Below are 25,308 nucleotides of genomic sequence, written 5' to 3' on the forward strand. Positions count from 1 at the left end.
GCAAGTGGCTAGAGGACATAAAATATCGGAGTTCTTCATCTTTGTAGCCCTGCAACAATAGCATGTGGTTTTAGTTCTAGTGTTCACTGACTAAGCACTTACTTGCTCTAGCAGAACCAATGGGTGAAAATCCACTATCAATCTCTAATGTTTTCTATTGACTGAACCAAGGAGTTAAGATTTTTTCAAGACTTTTTTACATAGCAGGAATTCTTTGAAGTCCTCAATTTCCTACATGATTTACTTCTGTTTCACTCATTGTTATGAAATGTAATGAACCACACCTTCCCTGAAATGGTACATACTGCTTCACTAAACAGAAAAGAATGTTCTTTGAAGTTCCAAAATTGTGTTCCTATTTCAGAGTACATGGGAAGACCGTGTGATGGACCCACCTTCATTCTGCTTGTGAAATATAGAAAAGAGAGTAATTTTGGCCAATCAGTCCTGTTTACTTTACACTTTGCCCGACCTAAACTCTAACTTCCTACCACTCTTTTGGAAGAGAAAGTATATATTTGTAAGAGTAGGTATATACAATTCACCTATAGTAACTTGTACTCTTCCTCCATTGTTCGTATACAACTGCCAATATTACCAAAATCCACCATCCTTCCTCAACCTTGATGGGTGTAAATTGTTCGAGATCACTTTGATTATTAAAAAGTATAACTGAAGTGACAGCACTGTACATATCAAAATATACAATTTACAAAATTTCTAAACATTGTTCTGTGTGAGAGTGACAATGCTTGTTAGAGAGAGTAACTGAATCAAGAAGATAGAATGAATTGAATCAAGTAAAACATGTAAGACAAATATGTAGCTGTAAAAAAGCAAAGTAAAAACAATTGAGATATGATCATTCAAAATGCTTCCTAATATTTGCTTGGACATTTTAAAGGATGTAAAATGTTTAGATCCAATATTATGAACAATAAAATAATGTTCTTTCTACGTTTTTAGCCAAGCCCATCTACCTCAAGTCTGAGTTCTACGCATTCTGCTTCGCCAAATGTCACCAGTTCTGCTCCATCTAGTGCCAGAGGTCAGTACGATGAAGTTTGATGTGTTAATGAGTATATTATTTTAACCTGTTTTTGGCAGCAATTTAAAACTAGCATCTCCTAATATGTTTTTATTTATTCCAGCTTCACCTCTACTATCTGACAAGCATAAGCAATCTAGAGACAACCCCTGTCTTTCACCAAGGGAAAGACCTTTCAGTGCCATCTACCCAACTCCTACTGAGTCATCCCAGGTAAGCATTACTCTTCACCACAGTGCACACTGGCTTTCTATCATGATCAATAAGATTTGCCCTGTAAACTCATCATATCTTTGTGAAGGAGAACTATTTCAGGAAATTGTTTTCGTATTCAATTCAAAGCTGTATAATAAGTTCAGTACCTCTACACACTTAGGATGCATTAGGAACATATGCGTTGTGTAAACACTAAAGGTCTGATTTAGATTTTGGAAGACAGGTTACTCCATCAAAACGGTGACAGATATACTGCCTGCCAAAATCTAAATGCCATTATGTCCTATGGGATTTTGAGTTTGGCCGATGGGATATCACAGCTGGACACAGACTCTACAATATTAGGTAGAAAAGTAATATGGTACTTACCCGCCACTATGTAAACTATAAAACAAACGTAACACAATGTTTGGATGATGTCATCAGTGATGTCATTTGAGATGTCACCAGTGATATAAATGATGTCATAGAACAAATCATGAGTTATGTAATATGTGAGGTCATAAGCAGTGCATGGCAGGGGCTCAAGTTATAGTTAGCACTGCTAACTAACTGGTGAATTTCTGTGATTTCTTCAGTTCAAAACTTTTATGTTGTCATTGACATATTTACCTAACCATATTGTTACTTTAACCTTTGTTTATTTCAGTGAATATATATATATATATATATTCACTGAAAAAACCATAGGTTTCACACACGTTATAGTTAGGAATTAGCATTAAAAAACCTTGCAAATTCACTTAAAAAACCATAGGTTTCACACATGTTATAGTTAGGTGGATATTTCACTCATAAAAAACCAACTATTCGTGGGGTCAAGGAGTTGGCAAAAAAAAAAAGGAATGTCATGTAGTTTGGCTTAAATGTTCTATACTGTTTATTACCTTTTCTGCACATGCGGTATATGTTTTTTGTTGTAGGTTATTGATCTTAGAGGCTAATTAGTAATGACTTATTTTTCTGTCCTTCACCGCTTGCACCGCAGCTCATCACGTGCACAGACTAGGTCTGAGCGCTCCACAGCTAGGGGTAGGTCAGGTTTGGGTGGTGGGGGTGGGAGAATGTCAGGGCTTGGTGGGGGTGGTGGTGGGTGGTCGGGGGGGGGGGATGAAAATAGGAAAAGGGAGAAAGTTGCAGTTTGGTATACAATAGGTTTAACTATCAGTGCAAATGCTTTGTTAATAGGGTTCAGTTAAGGCTTCAGGTTGTGATTGTTTCTCTAGTTTTTCAAATAGATTTACAGGATGACGAATATTAGGATTTGTACTATAAATATTGGTGGACTGAATGATCATAGGAAGCGTCAAAATTTAGCTCACTTTGTGAAGCATAATAAAGTGGATGTGTTATGTCTCCAAGAAACACACCTTCCATGGGCTAAAAGGAATCTTATGCATATGAATGGCTATGAATTAGGGGCCTGTTCATCACAATCCTCGACAAATAGGGGAGTAGCAGTTTTGTTAAGATCATCTTTGGGAGGAGTGGGACGGACCAAAGCCGACAGTAATGGGAGATGGGTTTTAGTAGAGCTAGAAAAAGGTTTTACATTATGTGTAGTGTATGGGCCTAATAATGATGATCCAGAGATGTTTGATTTTTTGGAAGTAGAGTTAGCCACTTGGGTAACCCCTATAATTCTTTGTGGTGACTTAAATATTTCAGCCGATTGGGATTCGAATAAAGTTTATTCTGGACGAAAACCCAGAATTTTTAGGGCTGTTTCATCTCTTATAAGATCACATGGGCTATCAGATGTATGGCGGATGAAGGAGCCTAAAGATCCAGGTTATACGTATTTCTCAAACCCACATCAGAAATATACTAAACTGGATTATTTTTTTGTATCTGATTCAGAAAGAAATAGAGTAACAATATCTAAACTACCAAAGTTATTATCGGATCATAACCCATTGTTGTTAGTATACGAAGTGGAGAGACTAGAAGGAGTTCCCACCAGGTGGACTTTCGAAAGGAAACTACTACAAGATAAAAGATTTGTAGATCATATAAGGAAATGGGCTGGAGAATTTTTCTCTGCTAATAGATATAGCGCCTCACGAAATACTGTGTGGGAGGCGTTCAAGGCAGCTTTAAGAGGTGAATTAATAAGTTGTGCTGCAAGATTGAGAAGAGAAGATCGGAGTGAGGTCGAAAGGTTAACAAGAGAATTAGTAGGAGCTGAGGAACAACTTACCTCTGATATAACACAAGGCAGAGAGACTAATGAGAGCCAAAGGAAACTGCTAGTAGTAAGAGCTGACCTGCAGAAGCTGGTTACACTTAGGGCAGTAAGTGAATATCAAACTGTGAGGCTTCAACGTTATGAAACTGGCGAGCAAGCTGGCAGAATTTTGGCATTACAAATTAAGCAAAAAAGAGCTAGAAATAATATCATCAAAATAGAAGATAATGGGATGGAGTTCACCGAAGCTAAGGATATTCTTCAGGTCTTTAAGAACTTTTATCAAGTCCTTTATACCGAAGAAAATCCAGGTGTTCAACGAGCTCAAGAGTATGATGATAACGGTCCTAGGCTTGGTAATGCTGCCAGAGAAGAGTTGGAACAGGACATTAATGAGAATGAGGTAGTTACAGCTCTGCAGGAACTACCCATCGGTAAGGCTTCGGGCCCTGACGGGATTCCATTGGAGATCTATAAATGCATGGCGGCAGAGATTATCCCGCTTTTAATTGACTTATTCAATGGTGTGGTATCGACAGGGGTGGTTCAAGACTCATGGAGGGAAACGAACATAGTGGTTTTTCACAAAAAGGGCAAACCCAGGGAGAAACCGGGCTCATATCGTCCTATATCTTTAATCAATGCAGACACTAAACTATATTCAAAAATTTTGGCAAAGAGGTTGGGCAGGGTCATAGGTTGCCTGGTCTCCCCGTGGCAACATGGGTTTGTACCAGGGCGTGTTACCACGGATCATATCAGGAGGGCAATTACTTTGTTTGATGCTCAGTCCGTCGTGGGAGACGAGATGGCCATGATCCTGCTCGATGCAGAGAAGGCCTTCGACCGGGTGGTCTGGAATTTTCTTTGGGGGATTTTAGCAGGAAGAGGATTCGGAGAGAAAGCTATAAGTGCACTCACGGCAATGTATGTTAATCCAGTCGCCCGAGTCGTGGTTATGGGTCAGAGTTCTGATACTATAGCAATAATTCGGGGAACGCGTCAAGGTTGCCCCTGTTCCCCAATTCTCTTTGCCCTATATATAGATCCGCTTATTCAAAGGATATTAGGTTGTCCAAGAATTAGACCTGTGATACGGGAGGGGCATGAAACCAAGATCCTCGCGTATGCAGATGACCTGGCCGTGATCACGATGGATCCGCACCAGGCTTTCCCTGAGCTGATACGAATGGCAAAGGACTTTGGTGAATACTCAGGCTATTTATTAAATGAATCTAAAACGCAAATAATATGCTCCAAAAATATTATTAAAACAGATGAAAGATTTGTAGATTCGGCTATATATTTAGGGGTTAGAATTAATGCTTCAATAGTCAAGATTATAGATGAGAATTTTGGTCCACTGAGTCAATCTATAGAAAAAGATTTAAAAAGAATTGATGCTTTACATCTTTCATTGATAGGAAGGGTTAACGTCTTGAAAATGACAATGTTCCCCAAAGTTCTTTATCTATTCCGAGCCATACCTCTTCTTATAGAGGAAAAAATAATTAAAGGCCTGGAATCTATTTTTATAAAATTTGTATGGCAGTACGGAAGAGTCAGGCGCTCTACTAACCTTTTGTCTCTCCCTAGGGATAGGGGCGGCTTGGTACTACCGAATCTGAGGCTGTATCATTGGTCTTGTTTATTGATTCATATGTCTATTCTTTTTCGGACAGAGTCACAATCCACTCAGGAATTTCATGGCAGTCAGACTCTTCCCACAATTTATGAGTTATTAGTTGGGAGAAAAGCTTTCGGTCTTTTAATGCGGGAAATTGATCGTAGATATTACAGGAAGGCTCGATTTAAGGTATTGGAAGGTGTTTGGGGGGTTTGGAGAGCCATTTCAAAGTTTTGCCGAATCCCAAAGATACATCGATATTTACATTTATATAATTCTAGACTATTCCCGCAGATGGTAGCAGACAGGAATCTGCAAGTTTGGGAAGAATTAGGAGTTAAGACGCTCGGTGATATAATGAGGGAAGATCAGATTCTTGGATTTGAGGCGCTACAGTCTAGATTTGGTATTTCTTTAAGTCATTGGCTACTGTATAATAAAGCTATTAGCTGGCTGAAGGCTGTAAGACCAAGGACCTTAATATCAGCTGAATTTCCTATTATCGACCAGCTGGTTAAAGGGAGTGAGAAGATCAGGGTATTTTATAATCTACTATGTGGGGAAATACAGGATGATTTAGAAAAAACAGAAGCAGCTCTGGCTTTAAAATTGGGAAATTCCGACATAGATTTAGACCTAGCCCTCCTATTAAATAAGAAAATATTTCGCTCTACCAATTTGAGGGCACAGCACTACAAAACGTTGTTTAACTTATATTACACACCTGCAAAGTTATTTGCTTGGGGTATAAGGGAGGATGATACGTGTCCCAGATGTAAGTTAGGTGAGGCAGACCAACTTCATATGTTTTTTGAATGTGAGTCTCTGCAAGGAATACGGAGGGAGATAGAAAAAATTTGGGAGATGTTGTTAGGAAAAAAAATACACCTATCATCTACTTTAATGGTTTTAGGCACGGACAACAGATTAAAAGTAGGGAGAACGGAGGCAGCCCTGGTGTTTATTTCCGTGGCTGTATTTCGATTATTAATCTCTGCAGGTTGGAAAGATTCAGTACCCCCCTCCTTTCAAATGTGGCTTTCTAGACTACTAGGTATGCATAATATTGAGATTTCTTTGTATGCACAGAAAGGGAAAAAAGTACGGGATTTCGGGGAAAGCATCTGGGCTCCTATCACAAAGTGGAGAGAGGCCAGTCTTGAGAGGAATTAGATTTGATTTAGTATCTCCAGAGCAGATAAAGAAGTGGTGTTATTTTTGTATGTGGCAAATTGGAAATTTGAATCTTTGCACTGATATTTAATGTTGAAGTGATGTTAATTTTTTATATGTATACTTACTGCAAACCAATAAAAAAAAAAACCCAATGAAATTCCACCGTTATAGTTAGTTCAGATAACTATAACTCGCGCGACCGCCACTCTATCACAAGGATGATGTCATCAGTGATGTCAAGAGTGATGCCACTGACCATGTCATGAGTGATGTAATATGTGACGTCATGAGCAGAGGATTGCGGGTGCGCAAGTTATAGTTATCTGAACTAACTATAACGGTGGAATTGTTTTTTTACGAGTGAAATATCCACCTAACTATAACATGTGTGAAACCTATGGTTTTTTAAGTGAATATATATATATATACATACATATATAAACATATATATAATCTGCATATCTATATATACATATACATATATGCATGCATATGCATGTTATAAACATGAAAGTTTGAAAAACACTAATAAAAGCAAAGCTAAAAAGCCACCTAATTACAAACAGAATTGCTTTAACTTAAACGAGGGCGAGACCTATTGCATTTTCAATGCTTGTTTACTTTGGTTCCATCAAGAAGGCATTCAGATGTGTCACACATTTGCCATAAATTCTGAATGGTAGCACTTTAGTTGCTCATTAGATCACTGTAGTAAAGCTACTGCTCACCAGGGAAAACTGCTGCTGGTATTGAAAGTGCATGTTTCAGTCTGCATGTCAGAATTTTTTAATGAAATAGAAGAGGATTTGAGAAGTCACTCAAAATGTGCCCTCATTCTCTTTCTTCAGCATTAATCATAATTTCTATGGCAAAATGAACCCCCTCATTGTGTTCCTTTTTAAATTAAATGTTTTAAGTGTTACCAGTTTATTCCAATCAAGATGGCTTCATGTGTGGGACTATACACTCGGAGATCAATTGATGGGCAGTATTAATCCCAACTCAATTACTGGCTCAGAAGCTGGGCTTAATCCAGCTCCTTCTACATTAGAGTCGATTATGCAATGTGTTGCAGCACACCGAGAGGAGTCCCGGGCGGAAAGCAAGAGATCACAGAATGCCTATCGTAAACTTCAAGGGGCAATCAGGAAGGTCGCTAAGACCTGTAAGGATATAAGTGATCGCATGACTGATATTGAGACTCGGACAGAAGTTTTGGAATCAGAGGTTGCTGGTTCCAAAGGTCAAGTGGATGCTCATGAGGCACGATTAATTGATATTCAGTGGAAACTTGAGGAGGGGGAAAATTATCAGCGTCGGAACAACCTGAGATTCTTGGGTATTCCAGAGGGAAAGGAAGGGTCTGACTCTCGTACTTACATTGTCCAATTGTTGCAGACCTCTTTGCCAGATTTGGTTGGCTGGGACTGGGATAAGGAGGTACAAAGGGCGCACAGAGTTCCCTTTTCTATTCGTCCACCTCTCCGTCCTAATGCTAAACCTAGGGCGCTATTGGTATATTTTGGGAATTTTTTGTTGAGGCAAAGTGTTTTTGAAAGAGCTAGACCAGATGCCCAATTAAAAGCTGAGGGGTTTTCTTTTTTTGTTAGACCCGACTTTTGCCATGTCACCGTGGAGCGCCGGTGGCGTCTACGTCAGATGATTAAACCCTTCCAAGAGAAAGGAGCTCAGGCTTTTCTTTTAAACCCTGCTCGCTTAAAAGTAATTTGGAAGGATACTACAAGCTTTTTTACATCCGAGATTAAGGCAAAGGAGTTTTTGGATACAGGAGGGAAGGTTTAATCTGAGGCGTAATCGGCTTAATATCGGGTTTTTGGGTAATTCCCCCGCTATTCTTTTTTGCAGATGATTAAGAGAGTGTTAGATAGTTTTAGGAAAGCTAAGATACGTTTATTTTCGGGAGAGCACAATATTCATCCCCTACAGACCTGGCTGGTCTGTTGCCTTCACTTGCAGGGTGGGTGGTTTGGGTGGGTTGGGTGGGTTGGGTGAGTAGCCGAGGGTTAGGGAGTGGGGTGGGAAGGGTAAGGGGTGGAGTAAAAGTTTCAGGGAAATCAGGGAAATTTGGTAAAGAGTATAGGTTGATTGATACTGTGTCATTGAGATGTTTTAAGTCACTGCATTGGAATAAAAGTTATTATGATGGGTAGGCTGAGAATTTGTTCCTTGAATATAGGGGGGTTGAACGATGCTGGCAAACGGTATAGGTCTGCCGAAGTTATCCGCTCATGGGGGGTAGATGTTATTTGTCAACAGGAAACCCATATACCTTTTCAAAAAAGAGGGTTAAATAGTATCCCTGGGTTCAAACAGGTGGTCTGCTCGCGTCAAACTACCACTACAAGAGGGGTAGCTATACATACTACCACTCGGATGTCAGAGACGGAGCGAACTTTAGCAGATAGGTGGGGGAGATGGGCTATAGCTCTATTACCTTGTAGAGTAACTCTATGTACAATTTATGGCTCCAACTTTGATGATTCGGATCTGTGGGGTGAGTTGGAGCTTGAGCTGGCAGCCTGGCCTTCCCCACTTATAGTTTGTGGGGATTTTAATATCCATTTAGGTATTTCGGATATCTCTTTGGGGGGGTATGATGGAAGAAAGCCTCGGGTATATAAGGCTCTTAAAGCTTTAGCTGGGAGCCATGGATTAGTTGACGTGTGGACCCGTAAGGTAGTAGGAGATGCCGGCTATACTTATTTTTCTTGCCCCCACCAGAAATATGTTAGACTAGATTATTTTTATATTTCTACCTCCCTTATAGACCGTGCTAATATACGGAAAATCCCAAAGATCCTATCAGATCATAACCCGTTGATATTAGAAGTGGAGCTTTCGGCATTTCTGAATCGCCCTAGTAAATGGTCCTTTGATAGGAAACTTCTTGTAACTGAAGGATTTGTAGATCATCTCAGGAGTTCAACCAAGCAGTTCTTTGACATAAATCGGTATAGTGCGTCAAGGGAAACTGTTTGGGATACGTTCAAGGCATATTTAAGGGGGGAAATTATAAGTTTTGCTGGACACCTCAGGAAAGAGTATAGGGTGACTGTACAGAAACTTATGGCTGACCTCTCTATGAATGAGGAACTACATCTTAGATCTATTGTTAATAAACAGAAGGATGCTGCGAGGCTAGCTGAACTAGAAGTGATAAAGGTTAAAGCTAAATTAAACGGAATATACAATAGTAGGAATGCTAAAATATATCAAATACGAACCAGGGAGAACTACGAATATGGGGAAAAGACCGGAAGGCACCTTGCATTAAAATTAAAACAGAGGACTGCGGCTAACAATATCCTGGAGGTTAAACGGGGTGATGGGAGTAGTGTAACAGATCCTCAGGACATTCTTCAAGTTTTTGCTGATTTTTATGGAGATATTTATAAATCTCAGACTGATCCTCAATCTGCCACAGGTCAGGGTTTAATTACTCCTACTCCTACTCCTGAAATTTTACAGGAACTGGAAGAAGATTTTACACAAGCTGAGGTTGACGAGGCTTTACAGTCCATGGCATCTGGTAAGGCTGCTGGTCCCGATGCAATTCCTATAGAATTGTATAAGGTTTTGTACCCCGAGCTATCACACATACTTCTGGATTTATTTTTAGCAGTACAATATCATGGTACTACACCCCATTCTTGGAAAGACACTAATTTAATTGTTTTTTTGAAAAAAGGGAAACCATCTGTTAATCCAGCCTCATATAGACCTATTTCTTTGATTAACACCGACGAGAAATTATACTCTAAAATTATAGCCAACAGGCTATCAAAAATAATAGCTTCCTTGGTTAGCCCATGGCAGCATGGCTTTATTCCCGCGCGTGGAACAACGGATCATGTGCGCCGGGTGATCTCCTTATTTGATATCACCGAACAGTTGGGGGGTCAAATGTCTCTGATTTTATTAGATGCACAGAAAGCCTTCGATCAGGTTGAGTGGGCTTTTCTTTGGCAGATTCTAAACTCTAATGGCTTTGGTCCTCGTATTCAGACCACCATAAAGGCCATGTACTTACAACCATATACAAAAATACAAATGATGGGGATGGAATCCGGGAGAATTAAGATCTCACGTGGCACCAGACAGGGATGTCCATGTTCCCCGATTCTTTTTGCTCTGTACATAGATCCTCTAATAAGATCTATGCTTAACGATCAGGCTATTAAACCTATAGTGGTTAGGGGATTTAGTACAAAAATCTTAGCGTATGCGGATGACATCGCTATAATCACCCCTGACCCCCTGACTGCGTTGGTCCGTATTGAGGCTCTTGCATTAGAATTTGGTCGCCAATCTGGATACAGGTTGAATACATCGAAAACTAAGATTGTTTGCTCTGATAATACCCCGCTTAACGATGATAGGAGATCCTTGGAGGCTACCTATCTAGGGATTAATATAAGTGCGGGCGCTTTAACTATCTGGGATATTAATTTCCCACAGTTGCTAACTAAGATTAGCACTGATTTAAAGCGCATAGATAAATTATATATTTCCATCATAGGACGTGCTAACATCATTAAAATGACTATGTTTCCCAATTTTTTTTATCTTTTTAGATGCATTCCAATTGAGCCCCCTAAAGAGTTTTTTCTAAAAATTGACGGGATATTTTCTCAGTTTGTATGGGGGTACAAAAATATTAGAAGATCTATAAAGTTGATGACTTTGCCACAAGACCGTGGCGGATTAGCTATCCCCCATATGAAATATTATTTTTGGGCTGTAATGCTGCAGCAAATGGTTAGTTTATTTCGACCAAAATTTGGACCAGGTATAACTTCGGCGCTGTATAACATGGACTCCCCTCCATCTGTCTATGAATTAGCACTAGGAGACTATGCACCAGGCGTTTTACTAAGGCAGTTAGATGGCAGCTATTATAAGAGAACGCGGTTCAAAATAGTCAGAACCGCCTGGAGTGTCTGGAGCAAAATAAGCAAATTTCTGGGGATCCCCAAGATACATAAATATCATGTTATCTGGCGCTCGTCTATTTTTCCACCTTTATTTTATGATAATTTAGGAAAAACCTGGGAACTGGCTGGTATAAATCTAATTGGAGACTTATTCGTGAGATCCGAGCTAAAATCCTTTCAAGAGCTTCAAAGTCAATTTGGGGTGGAAACTAAGACTTTTTTTAAATATCTACAATTTAGGGAGATTATTAAAACCGCAAAGTTTCAAATAACTGGATTCGACGATATACCGATGCTTGATTGGCTTGGGCATAGGCAGCCTCGAATAAAGGATTTATACTTAATCTTGCTGAATGCTAATCAAGATGATATCGTCAGTTCCGAAAGTGTCTGGGCAGGCTTACTAGGGGACCCAGACGTGGACATTTGTAGGTCTCTTTATTTGTCAAAAAAAATATTTCTTGCAGCTAACCTTAAAGCTCAACATTTCAAAACTTTGTTTAGGTTATACTATACCCCTGCTAAACTCTTCAGTTGGGGGAAAAGGGAAACTGATTGTTGCCCTAGATGCAATTATATTCCGGCAGATATAATACATATGTTTAGTGGATGTAATCAACTTGTTAATGTGAAGGCAAAGATAGAGAATTTTCTTAATCAGGTTACTGGTGGTTCGGCACGACTAACCTCAACTCTGATCATTTTAGGGATTGATGATAGTCTATGTCTAGATTCTTCCCAAATTTATTTTTATTTTATGGCCTTGGCCATTTTTCGTTTAACCATTGCAACTCATTGGAAGGATCCTGAACCACCCTCCTTTCAGGAATGGTATTCAAGACTTCATCATGTTTTTAATTTAGAGAAGGCACTTTATAAATGTAAAGGAAATAGAGTCAAAAGAAGAGGTCTTCGGATATGGGGCCCAATTTGGGAAACTGAAGAGATTTAGGGATGTATTTTTTTTTTTTTTTTTAATTGTTTAACCGTTATTTTGAAGTGTATAGCTGGTTTTGTAATATGTTACTTGCAGTGATTAATTGGCTTTTTCCCATTGTCTGTATGATTATCTCCTTTTTTCATATATTTTTTCTTCGCAGTGTAACTATGTTTCTCTTGATTTCCCTGTCTAAACCAATAAAAATATATTAAAAAAAAAAAAAGATCACTGTAGTAAAGCTACTGCTCACAGGGAAGTCTGCTGCTGGTATTCAAAGTGCATGTTTCAGTCTTCATGTCAGAATTTTTTAATGCAATAGAAGAGGATTTGAGAAGTCAAAATGTGCCCTAATTTTTCTTTCTGCAGCACTAATCATAATTTCTATGGCAAAATGAACCCCCTCATTTTGTTCCTTTGCAAATTAAATGTTTTAAGTGTTACCACGTTATTCCAATCAAGATGGCTTCAGGTGTGCCATACTTTTGTCATAAGTAAGACTGTTAGCACTCTAGTTGTTCTTTAGAACACTCTGGGACATTCTGTCATTGGGCTATACTTGGGCCACATCTGGGTGATATTTGTGCTACATTTGGGCTCTTTTGTCTCTGTTGGCCATCTTGGGAGACTTATTTGTTATGAAGTTTCCTAATTTCCTCATTTACTACAGTCTCCTCAGTAGGAATACTTTCAGTTTTTTACTTTGATTCCATCAAGAAGGCATTCAGATGTGTCACACATTTGCCATAAATTCGGAATGTTAGTACTCTAATTGCTTATTAGATCATTGTAGTAAAGCTACTGCTCACCAGGGAAGTCTGCTGCTGGTATTGAAAGTGCATGTTTCAGTCTGCATGTCAGAAATTTTTTAGGAAATAGAAGAGGATTTGAGAAGTCACTCAAAATGTGCCCTAATTTTTCTTTCGGCAGCACTAATCATACTTTCCATGGCAAAATGAACCCCCTCATTTTGTTCCTTTTTAAATTAAATGTTTTAAGAGTTACCACTTTATTCCAATCAAGATGGCTTCAGGTGTGCCATACCTTTTTCATAAGTGGGACTGTTAGCGCTCTAGTTGTTCTTTGGAACACTCTGGGAAGATGCAGTAGAACACAAAGGAATCAACTGACAGTCTCTGTCCTTGTTGGATGTACATGTTTTACTGAGAATGTCAGACTTCATTCTCACATGACTGAGAAAGATAATGTGAATTTACAGAAAATATGCTCTCAGTTTAGCTTATAGATCACCTTCCAAACCTCTGTTTGAATAGCATGAGAAAATAGGTTTCTCTCAAACATGATTCATGATATCCCAGCAGAAGGCTTTTTCACATGGTAAAATCACCTTCGAACATACCACAATTCCTAAAATAAGTATGGTACCATCAACAAATGATTTATAATGTAACTAAAGTCTTAAATCCTTCTATTAACTGCAATGCTTTTTAATGAGGTGCTATCATGTATATTGGTCCCAAGATGGCTGCCAACACTTCTTGGATGAAGTGCTGACAGCCAATCAGATCTCACGATGAGATGTGTGGTTAGGCTCCGCCCAGATATACATGTGATTTTACTTTTGATTTTCTCAGGCACTACTGAACAGATTTACACCATTTAAGCAAAAGGCACGACTCTGAACCAAGGTCTACCTTTCTGACAAATTTGGTGTAATTCCGTTCAGCAGTTCATGCTGTAGCTGCGACTAAAGGTCCCTATGGAAAATTGCATGGGGAAAAAACGTTTTGGGACCCCCCTTTTTTCTCGGCCCCCGCTTTACGAATCCCCCGAGACTTTCAGGATAGGAGCGGACCGGAGCGGGCCACGAGTTTTAAACATTTCGCGAAGATTCGTCAACCGGCGCCAAAGTTATTCTAAATAGAATGTTGCGGATTTCCTATGCATAATAGGTCCCAACTATAACTGCCTACTGGGGACCGCCAGTAGGTAATATATATATATATATATATATATAGATGTATGTATGTAGATATATATATATTTTTAGGGGTTTGGGTGGGCAGGGGTATTGGGTGGTGAGGATGTTTTTAGAGTTTTCGGGGTGGGTAGGGGTATAGGCTGGTGAGGGTGTTTTTAGGGTTTTGGGATTGACAGGGGTATAGGGTAGTGAGGGTGTTGTTAGGGGTTAGGGGTGAACGGGTTTGGGATGGTATAGGTAATTAATAAATGGAGATTTGGGGGATTTCCCGTCAATTAAAAAGAAATATGTGTGTGTATATATATACATTTATACACACATATATATACACACATACTCATATATATATATGTATATATATATATATTCAATGAAAAAACCAAAGGTTTCACACATGTTATAGTTAGCTGGACATTTCACTCGTAAAAAACCAATGAAATTCCCCCGTTATAGTTAGTGCAGGCAACTATAACTCACGCGACCGCAATCCTCTGCTGATGCTAATACTGTATTTAGACACTTATTTGCCCATGTCTTCTTCCATTAAATTTTAGCTATACATATATTACAAATATTTTTTTTTCATAAAGACACATATGTCATCAGCAGAGGATTGCGGTCGCGTGAGTTATAGTTGCCTGCACTAAGTATAAAGGGGGAATTTCATTGGTTTTTTACGAGTGAAATGTCCAGCTAACTATAACATGTGTGAAACCTTTGGTTTTTTCATTGAATTTGCAAGGTTTTTTAAATGCTAATTCCTAACTATAACGTGTGTGAAACCTATGGTTTTTTCAGTGAATTTGTACGTTTTTTTAAATGCTAAGTTACTTTACGCCATTCGTGGCGTGCGCGCCCACTTAACACAGTTCGTTCCGTGAGCGCATGGTGCGCTTCGCGCACCGTGCGCGCACAGTGAGCACGCGGTGCGCTTCGCGCACCGCGCGCCCACTTTACACAGTTAGTGCCGTGCACGCACGGTGGGCACGCGGTGCGCTACGCGCACCGCGTGCCCACGTTACGCTAGATGGGCCATGTACGCACGATGCGCTTCGCGCACCGTGCGCACATGGAGGACATATGATGCGCTTCGTTGTGAAAGGTAATATTTTAATTTTTCACATGTATAATAATCCGTGCACAAATGGTGCCCTTCGGGCACCATTTGCACATGGGGTGGGGAGAGTATGGATAATTTTTTTTAAAAATATTTTTTTACCGTACGCGTACGGTAAGCGTAATCGGCGAAATTATCGAAAAAATTAAAATTCCGTTTTTGGCCTTGGGGGGTCTTTGAGGACTCCCTCAACATGGCTGGGTGCTTAGGAACTGTCTAAACAGCCCCTTTACATGTTTTTGGCCTTTGTTTTTTAACCCCCTCTCAGACTGCGAGAGAGAAAATGGCGGCCGCCGCTTCCTGGTTTCGACCGATTTGAATGTTTACTAAGATCTAACAGCCAATCAGAATCGCGCTCGCGCACGGCGGCGTGCGCGTACGGTAAGCGCACCGTAAGCGCACCGTAAGCTGGCTCAGATATATATATTGATTTAAAGGCTATTTTCTCAGAATCTACTGAACAGATTTACACCAAACCTACAAAAGGCACTTCCTTGACCTGTAGACTACCTCTCTGCCAAATTTCAAGGAACTCTGTTCAGCCGTTCGGGCTGTAGCTGTGTCTAAAGGTCCTATGGAAAAATGCATGGGAAAAACGCGTTTTGGGACCCCCCTTTTATCTCAGACCCCGCTTGACGAATCCCCCCGAGACTTTCAGGGTAGGAGCGGAGCGTAGCGCCCCACCTATTTTGAAAATTTCGCGAGGATTCGTCGACCGGCGCCAAAGTTATTCCAAATAGAATGTTGCGGTTTTCCTATGGAAACAGAGTCCTAACTATAACTACCTACTGGCGACCGCCAGTAGGTAATATATATCTATATATATATATACACATATATATATATTCACTTAAAAAACCATAGGTTTCACACATGTTATAGTTAGCTGGATATTTCACTCGTAAAAAACCAATGAAATTCCCCCGTTATAGTTAGTGCAGGCAACTATAACTCACGCGACCGCAATCTTCTGCTGATGACGTCAGATATTACATCACTGATGACATATGTGTCTTTATGAAAAATAAATATTTGTAATATATGTATAGCTAAAGATTAATGGAAGAAGACATGGGTAAATAAGTGTCTAAATACAGTGATGTAATATCTGACGTCATCAGCAGAGGATTGCGGTCGCGTGAGTTATAGTTGCCTGCACTAACTATAACGGGGGAATTTCATTGGTTTTTTACGAGTGAAATGTCCAGCTAACTATAACATGTGTGAAACCTATGGTTTTTTAAGTGAATTTGCAAGGTTTTTTAAATGCTAATTCGTAACTACAACGTGTGTGAAACCTATGGTTTTTTCAGTGAATATATTAACATATAAATATAATCTGCATATCTATATAAATATAAATTAAAGCAAACATATACATATATGCATACATATGCATGGTATGTACATGAAAGTTTGAAAAACTCTAATACAAGCAAAGCTAAAAAGCCACCTAATTACAAACAGAATTGCTTTAACTTAAACGAGGGCGAGACCTATTGCATTTTCAATGCTTGTTTACTTTGATTCCATCAAGAAGGCATTCAGATGTGTCCCACATTTTCCATAAATTCTGAATGGCAGCACTCTAGTTGCTCATTAGATCACTGTAGTAAAGCTACTGCTCATCAGGGAAGTCTGCTGCTGGTATTGAAAGTGCATGTTTCAGTCTGCATGTCAGAATTTTTTAATGAAATAGAAGAGGATTTGATAAGTCACTCAAAATGTGCCCTAATTTTTCTTTTTTCCTCACTAATCATAATTTCTATGGCAACATGAACCTCCTCATTGTGTTCCTTTTAAATTAAACTACTCACTCTCTACTACTCACTCGCTACTACTTTCTACTACTCACTCTCTACTACTCACTTTCTACTACTCTCTACTACTCACTTTCTACTACTCTCTACTACTCACTCTCTACTACTCACTCTACTACTCTCTAGTACTCTCTACCACTCACTCTCTACTACTCTACTACTCACTCTCTACTACTCTCTACTACTCTCTCTCTACTACTCTCTCTCTCTACTACTCCCTCTCTACTACTCACTCTACTACTCACTCTCTACTACTCACTCTCTACTACTCTCTCCTACTCTCTACTACTCACTACTACTCGCTCTCAACTACTCACTCTACTACTCTCTCTACTACTCACTCTACTACTCTCTACCATTCACTCTCTACTACTCTCTCTCTCTACTACTCACTCTCTACTACTCACTCTACTACTCTCTACTATTCTCTACCACTCTCTCTGCTACTCACTTTCTACTACTCTCTACTACTCACTCTCTACTACTCACTCTCTACTACTCACTCTCTACTACTCTACTACTCTCTACTACTCTCTCTACTACTCACTCTCTACTACTCACCCTCTACTACTCTCTCTCTACTACACACTCTCTACTACTTGCTCTCTACTACTCACTCTACTACTCACTCTACTACTCACTCTCTACTACTCCCTACTACTCACTCTACTACTCACTCTCTACTACTCTCTACTACTCACTCTACTTCTCCACTACTCTCTACTAATCACTATCTACTACTCACTCTGTACTACTCTCTACTACTCTCTCTACTACTCTCTACTACTCACTCTCTCTACTACTCACTCTCTACTACTCTCTACTACTCACTCTCTACTACTCTCTACTACTCACTCTCTACTACTCTCTACTACTCACTCTACTACTCATTCTCTACTACTCATTCTCTACTACTCTCTCTGCTACTCAGTCTCCACTACTCACTCTCTACTACTCACTCTCTAATACTCACTCTCTACTACTCCCTCCTCTACTCTCTACCTCTCTACCTTTCTCTACCTCTCTACCTCTACCTCTCTACCTCTCTACCTCTACGTCTCTACCTCTACATCTCTACCTCTCTCTACACGCACACATATGCACATATGCACATATATGCATTTATATATATGTATGTGTATATATGTATATACATACATATATAAACATATATATAATCTGCATATCTATATAAATACAAATATAAATGCATGCATACATATACAGATATGCATGTTATTTACATGAAATTTTGAAAAACACTAATAAAAGCAAAGCTAAAAAGCCACCTAATTACAAACAGAATTGCTTTAACTTAAACGAGGGCGAGACCTATTGCATTTTCAATGCTTGTTTACTTTGGTTCCATCAAGAAGGCATTCAGATGTGACACATTTGCCATAAATTCTGAATGGTAGCACTCTAGTTCCTCATTAGATCACTGTAGTAAAGCTACTGCTCACCAGGGAAGTCTGCTGCTGGTATTCAAAGTGCATGTTTCAGTCTGCATGTCAGAACTTTTTAATGAAATAGAAGAGGATTTGAGAAGTCAAAATGTGCCCTAAGTTTTCTTTCTACAGCACTAGTCATAATTTCTATGGCAAAATGAACCCCCTCATTTTGTTCCTTTGCAAATTAAATGTTTTAAATGTTACCACTTTATTCCAATCAAGATGGCTGCAGGTGTGCCATACCTTTGTCATAAGTAAGACTGTTAGCGCTCTAGTTGTTCTTTAAAACACTCTGGGATTTCTGTCATTGGGCTATACTTGGGCTACATCTCGGTGATATTTGTGCTACATTTGGGCTCTTTTGTCTCTGGTGGCCATCTTGGGAGACTTGTTATGAAGTTTCCTAATTTCCTCATTTACTGCAGTCTCCTCAGTAGGCATACTGTCAGTTTTTTACTTTGATTCAATGAAGAAGGCATTCAGATGTGTCACACATTTGCCATAAATTCAGAATGTTAGCACTCTAGTTGCTCATTAGATCACTCTAGTAAAGCTACTGCTCACCAGGGAAGTCTGCTGCTGGTATTGAAAGTGCATGTTTCAGTCTGCATGTCAGAATTCTTTAATGAAATAGAAGAGGATTTGAGAAGTCACTCAAAATGTGCCCTAATTTTTCTTTCTGCAGCACTAATCATACATTCTATGGCAAAATGAACCCTCTCATTTTGTTCCTTTTTAAATTAAATGTTTTAAATGTTACCACTTTATTCCAATCAAGATGGCTTCAGGTGTGCCATACCTTTGTCATAAGTAAGACTGTTAGCGATCTAGTTGTTCTTTGGAACACTCTGGGAAGCTGCAGTAGAACACAAAGGAATCAACTGACAGTCTCTGCCCTTGTTGGATGCACATGTTTTACTGAGAATGTCAGACTTCATTCTCACATGACTGAGAAAGATAATGTGAATTTACAGAAAATATGCTCTCAGTTTAGCTTATAGATCACCTTCCAAACCTCTGTGGGAAAAGCATGTGAAAATAGTTTTCTCTCAAACATGATTCATGATATCCCAGCAGAAGGCTTTTTCACATGGTAAAATCACCTTAGAACATACTACAATTCCTAAAATGAGTATGGTACCATCAACAAATGATTTATAATGTAACTAAAGTCTTAAAACCTTCTATTAACTGCAATGCTTTTTAATGAGGTGCTATCATGTATATTGGTCCCAAGATGGCTGCCAACACTTCTTGGATGAAGTGCTGACAGCCAATCAGATCTCACAATGAGATGTGTGGTTAGGCTCCGCCCAGATATGTATATGATTTTACTTTTGATTTTCTCAGGAACTACTGAACGGATTTACACCATATATGCAAAAGGCACATGCCTGACCTGAGGACTACCTCTTTGCCAAATTTCAAGTAATTCTGTTCAGCCGTTCTGGCTGTAGCTGTGTCTAAAGGTCCTATGGAAAAATGCATGGGGAAAATGCGTTTTGGGACCCCCCTTTTTTCTCGGCCCCCGCTTGACGAATCACCACGAGACTTTCAGGGTAGGATCTGAACGGAGCGCCCCATTAGTTTTGAAAATTTCGCGAGGATTCGTCAACCGGCGCCAAAGTTATTCAAAATAGAATTTTGAGATTTCCTATGGAAACTAGGTTGTAACTATAACTATCTACTGGCGACCGCCAGTAGATAATATGTGTGTAGATATATATGTGTGTAGATATATATGTGTGTAGATATATATATGTGTGTGTAGAAATATATATATGTGTGTTTGTGTGTAAATATATATATATGTCTATATATATACTATAGAGTTGTTGCGCTTGCGGTTCCCTTCCCACGGCGTCGGTGCCTGCTAAAGGGCAGCAGCAGCCGTTTGTAAATTCAAATGGAGTCCTTCATTCCGCCTCAGTGGCAAAACATAACAAGAAGCGGCACACCAGGAGACAGCACAAATAATTTTATTGTGCACCAAAGTTAAGGACGACGCGTTTCGGCATTTCGCCTTTGTCAAGTTCGTTCCTGTACATCTAATTCCTTTAGAAATACCTTTCAGAGTTCATTGGCATAGAAAACATACTCCGCGTGTTTTCAATGTTTCTCCTTTAAGCAATACACAAGAATCTTCGAACTGAGAATAAAGCAAATTAAAATACAATACAAATAGCTTACAATTCATTATTGCGATTATCCCGAAATGTGCTGTTGAGTGCCACTGAATAAATAAAAGTAATCGGCAGTGTTTGTTCCCGGCCTTTCGGTATAATAAAGTTATCGTTGTTGGTCTCCCACATTATAGGAACTGCTTATACCAGAATGCCTCATCCATAGTCTCAGAATACCTTGCACTGAAACCATGCATTCCGCCACTATAATAAGCATCTCCATGAATCTTTACAGAGACGGTTTTAAGTTTAACTGTATCGTCTCGGCACAATTACCAGTGCGCAATCTGACAATTATTCACATATGCGCGGTGCTTGGCCCGAAGGTACGTACGAACATAATTATTGACCATATTCAGGGTTTTTCCACAATCTTATGACAAATGCCCTATCATCCCAGCATAATTATTAATGCACAATCTAACAGTGATTCACATACTCATAGTGCGCGGCACAGAAGTGCGTGCAAACTTGATTGTTGACCATAATTAGAGCTTCTCTACAATTTTATGACAAGTGCCATATAATTCATTGGTGTCATTGATTCGTGCGAGCTTGTATAGCTCCCCTGTGCAGTCATTTGCGTGCGTGCAATACGATGCCTAGCATGGTTTCATGTTTGATACAATTCAAATTATATTATTGACCATAATACTCAGACAGTTCTTCCCCAGTAAATGTTTTTCAGTCCATATATGCTATGCCAATGGCAATCTAGCCTGCGAAGTTGATCTTGACCTCCTGAGATCCTATGATTTCCTTCACATTCCAAAACCCTAATCTTCTCACATTCTCATTCAGGAAAATACCTTTACGTGGTGCAAAGTGAATGGAATTAAAGTGAGTGACTGTTCCCTAACACACGTGAAAAAGTGACTGGAATCTGATCGGGACGTTATTCTGTCTAAAGATGCCTAACCAGCTTAGGAAATCATGAAGTAAGCCATCAATGTGGGCTTATTTCACCACTTCAATGCCACTGAGTGGCTCAATATAGACAGTAAACTTTCCAAAATGCCGTGCAACCGGATGATTCCAATCTCTATTGGTTATTGCGCGAATGTGTTGTAGCATTCTCATTTTAAGTGGGAGTTTAGTACTACCCACATACTGGAGGCCACAAGGGCACTCCAGTACATAGATGGTAAAGTCACTATTGCAATTGATGAATTTTGTTATGTTTTTCTCAATCCCTGCTCCTGACAGATATTTCTTGCAGTTTTTTCCATTCCTACAGGCTTTACAGCTTCCACACGTAGTGAAGCCTTTTACTATTTCTAACCAATTGGCAGTTGGGGTACCTTGAGTATAGCTACGTACAAGGCGGTCCCTCAGTGACTTAGGTCTTTTGTACGTTATTTGTGAGGTTCCGCTTATGCTTTGTCCTAATATGGAATCAGCTACTAAGAGATTCCAGTGGGCCTTCATGGCTATTCTTAATGCCCTAGCTCCCCTGCTAAAAGTTGTTATCATTCTTGGAACTCCATCTGATTGTGGGCTTGTCTGGCAGATATATTAAACAACAAATCTCTCTGTGTCTTGCTCTGTCCTTTTCCCTTTACTGAATCTAGGACTTTATCACTGTAACCCCTATCTTTAAAGTGTTTTGTCATAGCCTGTTGTTCTGCGATAAATCCTTCACTAGTGTTGCAATTACGGCGAGCACGCAACATTTCCCCGTAGGGGAGGCTCTGCACTAGGGGGTTAGGATGATGACTGGCGGCGTGCAAAATCGTATTGCCCGATGTTTCTTTGCGGAACAAGCGGGTCGTGGTGGTATTGTCTTCAATGGCTACAGCTATGTCTAAAAATTCACAGTAATGGGCACTAATTTTATGGGTAAACTTCAGATTTAAATTGTTGACCCCTAGTTCTTGAATGAATTCCTGAGCCAAGTGCTCAGGTCCGTCCCAGATAAAGATTAGAGAGTCGATATATCTGATCCATATAGGTATATGGTCAGTGTATTCCTCATATCTGTCCGTCCAGACAATTTGTTCCTCCCACTAGCCTAGGAACAAGTTCGCTAGGCTGGGGTCAAAACACGTGCCCATAGCTGTACCCGACCGTTGTCGGTAGACTGATTTCTCAAAGAGAAAGATATTTTCTTTCAAACAAAAGAGCATCATTGTTTCCAACATTGCATTATGTTGCCATGGGCTGATGTGTCTACTCTTTAGAAAATACATGCAAGCTGATACCCCCATTTCTTGTTCAATTCCTTTGTTATAGTTAGTTCTACTAACTATAACTCGCGCGCCTGCAATGCACTGCTGATGATGTCACATATTACATCATTCATGACATGGTCAGTGACATCACTGATGACATCACTGATGACCTCATCGAGTGAATGTGGTTTGGTTCGATATTTTAATATGTATTATATATATAGCAATCTGCATTGAAGAATGAGTGGAAGTATAAGTGTCTGGATGGAGGATTTACTAGCAGTGTGATTGACTGTTTAAGTGACTAATTTAAAGTGTCTCACTAAATATATGGGATAGTGATTAAACTGTGTGAATATCTGTACCACTCTGTCTCTTGTTGTGTAAACTACTGCATAAGTTAGTTACTAGCTGTGTGAAAGTCTATATTAGTTATTGATTAGTTAAGTGAGTATTTTTATGGGAAAGTGAATGTGTGTGTGGTTGGGTGGGAGGTGTGTGACTGTCTAAAGATGTGTAAATAGTTGATTTAGTAGGTATATGAGGTTAAGACTGCATGTGGAAACATTTGTTTGGGTGAGTGAATGTCTTTATGGGTGTAGCGATGAGTAAATATATTTCTCAATTATTCATGTCCAACAAAGTAGAAATATAAAAGGCAGTGTATGTGACAGTTGTATATAAATAAGTATGCATAAGACTCAGTGATTCTATGAGTGACTGTATGGATAACTGTATATTTGTAATAGTGATTTTATAACACACTAAGTATGAGTTACTATCTATATGAATAAATGAAGTGGTGTTTGTATAAGTGTGTAGCTGAGTAAATGTAAGTATGATCAATTGTTTGCATGAGTGAGTAGGACGACTGCATACGTGAATAGGATGTATGCTGGGCTGTAATGTTGATGTACGTGCATAAGTATATTTGATAGTGTTCTATTGATCTTTGTCAGCATGTATGAGTGAATCTATAGGTAAGTGTTTAGATGTGTGTGTAGATCTAGGAATCACTGAGTGGGTTTTTAGAAACTTATATTGGTGTGTCAATGGTTTCAAATATGGTACCCCATATTTTATAATGAGTGATGAAAGGTTATACTAGTGTATGATGAGGTGTATCAGATTGTCACATGGATGATGTCATCAGTGATGTCATCAGTAATGTCATTTGAGATGTCATCAGTGATGTTACTGACCAAGTCATGAATGATGTAATATGTGACATCATCAGCAGTGAATTGCGGGCGCGCCAGTTATAGTTAGTAGAACTAGCTATAACGAAGGAATTTCAATGGTTTTGTACGAGTGAAATGTCCAGCTAATTATAACACCCCTGAAAACTATGTTTTTTTCAGTGAATTTCTAAGGTTTTTTAAATGCTAATTCCTAACTATAACATGTCTGAAACCTATGGTTTTTTCAGTGAATTTCAAAGGTTTTTTAAATGCTAATTGCTAACTAAAACATGTCTGAAACCTATGGTTTTTTCAGTGAATTTAAAACATTTCTTAAATTACAATTTTTAAATGTAATAATTGTTATATTTATTTTTTTGATACTGATTTTCTAAATTTTTGTAACTATTTATTTGTACATATTTTATTTTTTACATTATATATTTTTAATATAAATGGGATTTTTTTTTTAATATTGAAACTTTCTTTATTTTTTTGAAATTTTTTGGGGGAGTCGCGCACCCAAAGCGTACCTTTCTCACTGTGCGGAACCTAGCCGCCATTTTAGGATTGTTGTGTAGGATCCGTGTAGGATGTGCGATGAGTGCGTATTTTCGTGCGCGATCGCTATGCGACCAGTACGCGACTCTAGGCGCATACGCAACACATACGTATTACTTTACGCGACGCTCGCACGCTTGCGCGTGAAAAGCCCCAAGCTTGCTTGTGCTTGCCGTGAGCCCCCCGCATATATTCTAAAGAAGCCCCGGGGTTGGCGGTCCCCGGGGCTTGGGGGGCCTTTGAGCCCCCACCCTTGAATATTGAAGCCCTGGGGGGTGTCGGTCCCCTGGGCTGGGGGGGGCTGTGAGCCCCCGTACATAATTTTAAAATGCCCCGGGGGGTGCTGGTCTCCGGGGCTGCCATTCACATAATAATATAGCCCCGGGGACTTGGCCCCCCCGGGGGCTAATTACCAACGAAACGCGCTTCGTATTTTTTTTAGTCAGCAGGATCCGCGCTCCCTGTGTACATCTTCCTGTTATTAAAAAATAAAAATAAATTTGGGGGGGCTCAGGGGTCCTTGTGGGACCCCCTAAGCAGGCATAGGGGGTCAGGATGTTTTGCACACTTTTTTCAAGGATTTCTTGTGCCTCGGTTCTACCGAGGCACAAAATGGCTGCCAACACTTCCTGGTTTAGAGTGTTGACAGCAAGTTGACAGCCAATTAATATGCAGCTCGTGTTTGGGAATTTCAAAGGTTTTTTAAATGCAAATTTCTAACTATTACGTACCTGA

The 25,308-nt window shown here is 39.5% G+C and overlaps 1 protein-coding gene across 3 annotated transcripts in view; it reads left to right on the forward strand.

The window, feature by feature from the left end:
* The window catches only part of DOCK4 (dedicator of cytokinesis 4), a 1,768,257-nt gene that overhangs the window by 1,638,949 nt on the left and 104,000 nt on the right, over positions 1–25,308 (forward strand). For all 3 annotated transcript variants that reach the window (XM_085653188.1, XM_085653189.1, XM_085653190.1), the window contains 2 exons: positions 967–1,048; positions 1,152–1,261. In XM_085653188.1, the coding sequence (XP_085509314.1) occupies positions 967–1,048; positions 1,152–1,261 (192 nt within the window). The remainder of the gene's footprint in view (positions 1–966; positions 1,049–1,151; positions 1,262–25,308) is intronic.

This window comes from Triturus cristatus, chromosome 4_1 (assembly GCF_964204655.1).
Source record: "Triturus cristatus chromosome 4_1, aTriCri1.1, whole genome shotgun sequence".
Lineage (NCBI taxonomy): Eukaryota > Metazoa > Chordata > Amphibia > Caudata > Salamandridae > Triturus > Triturus cristatus.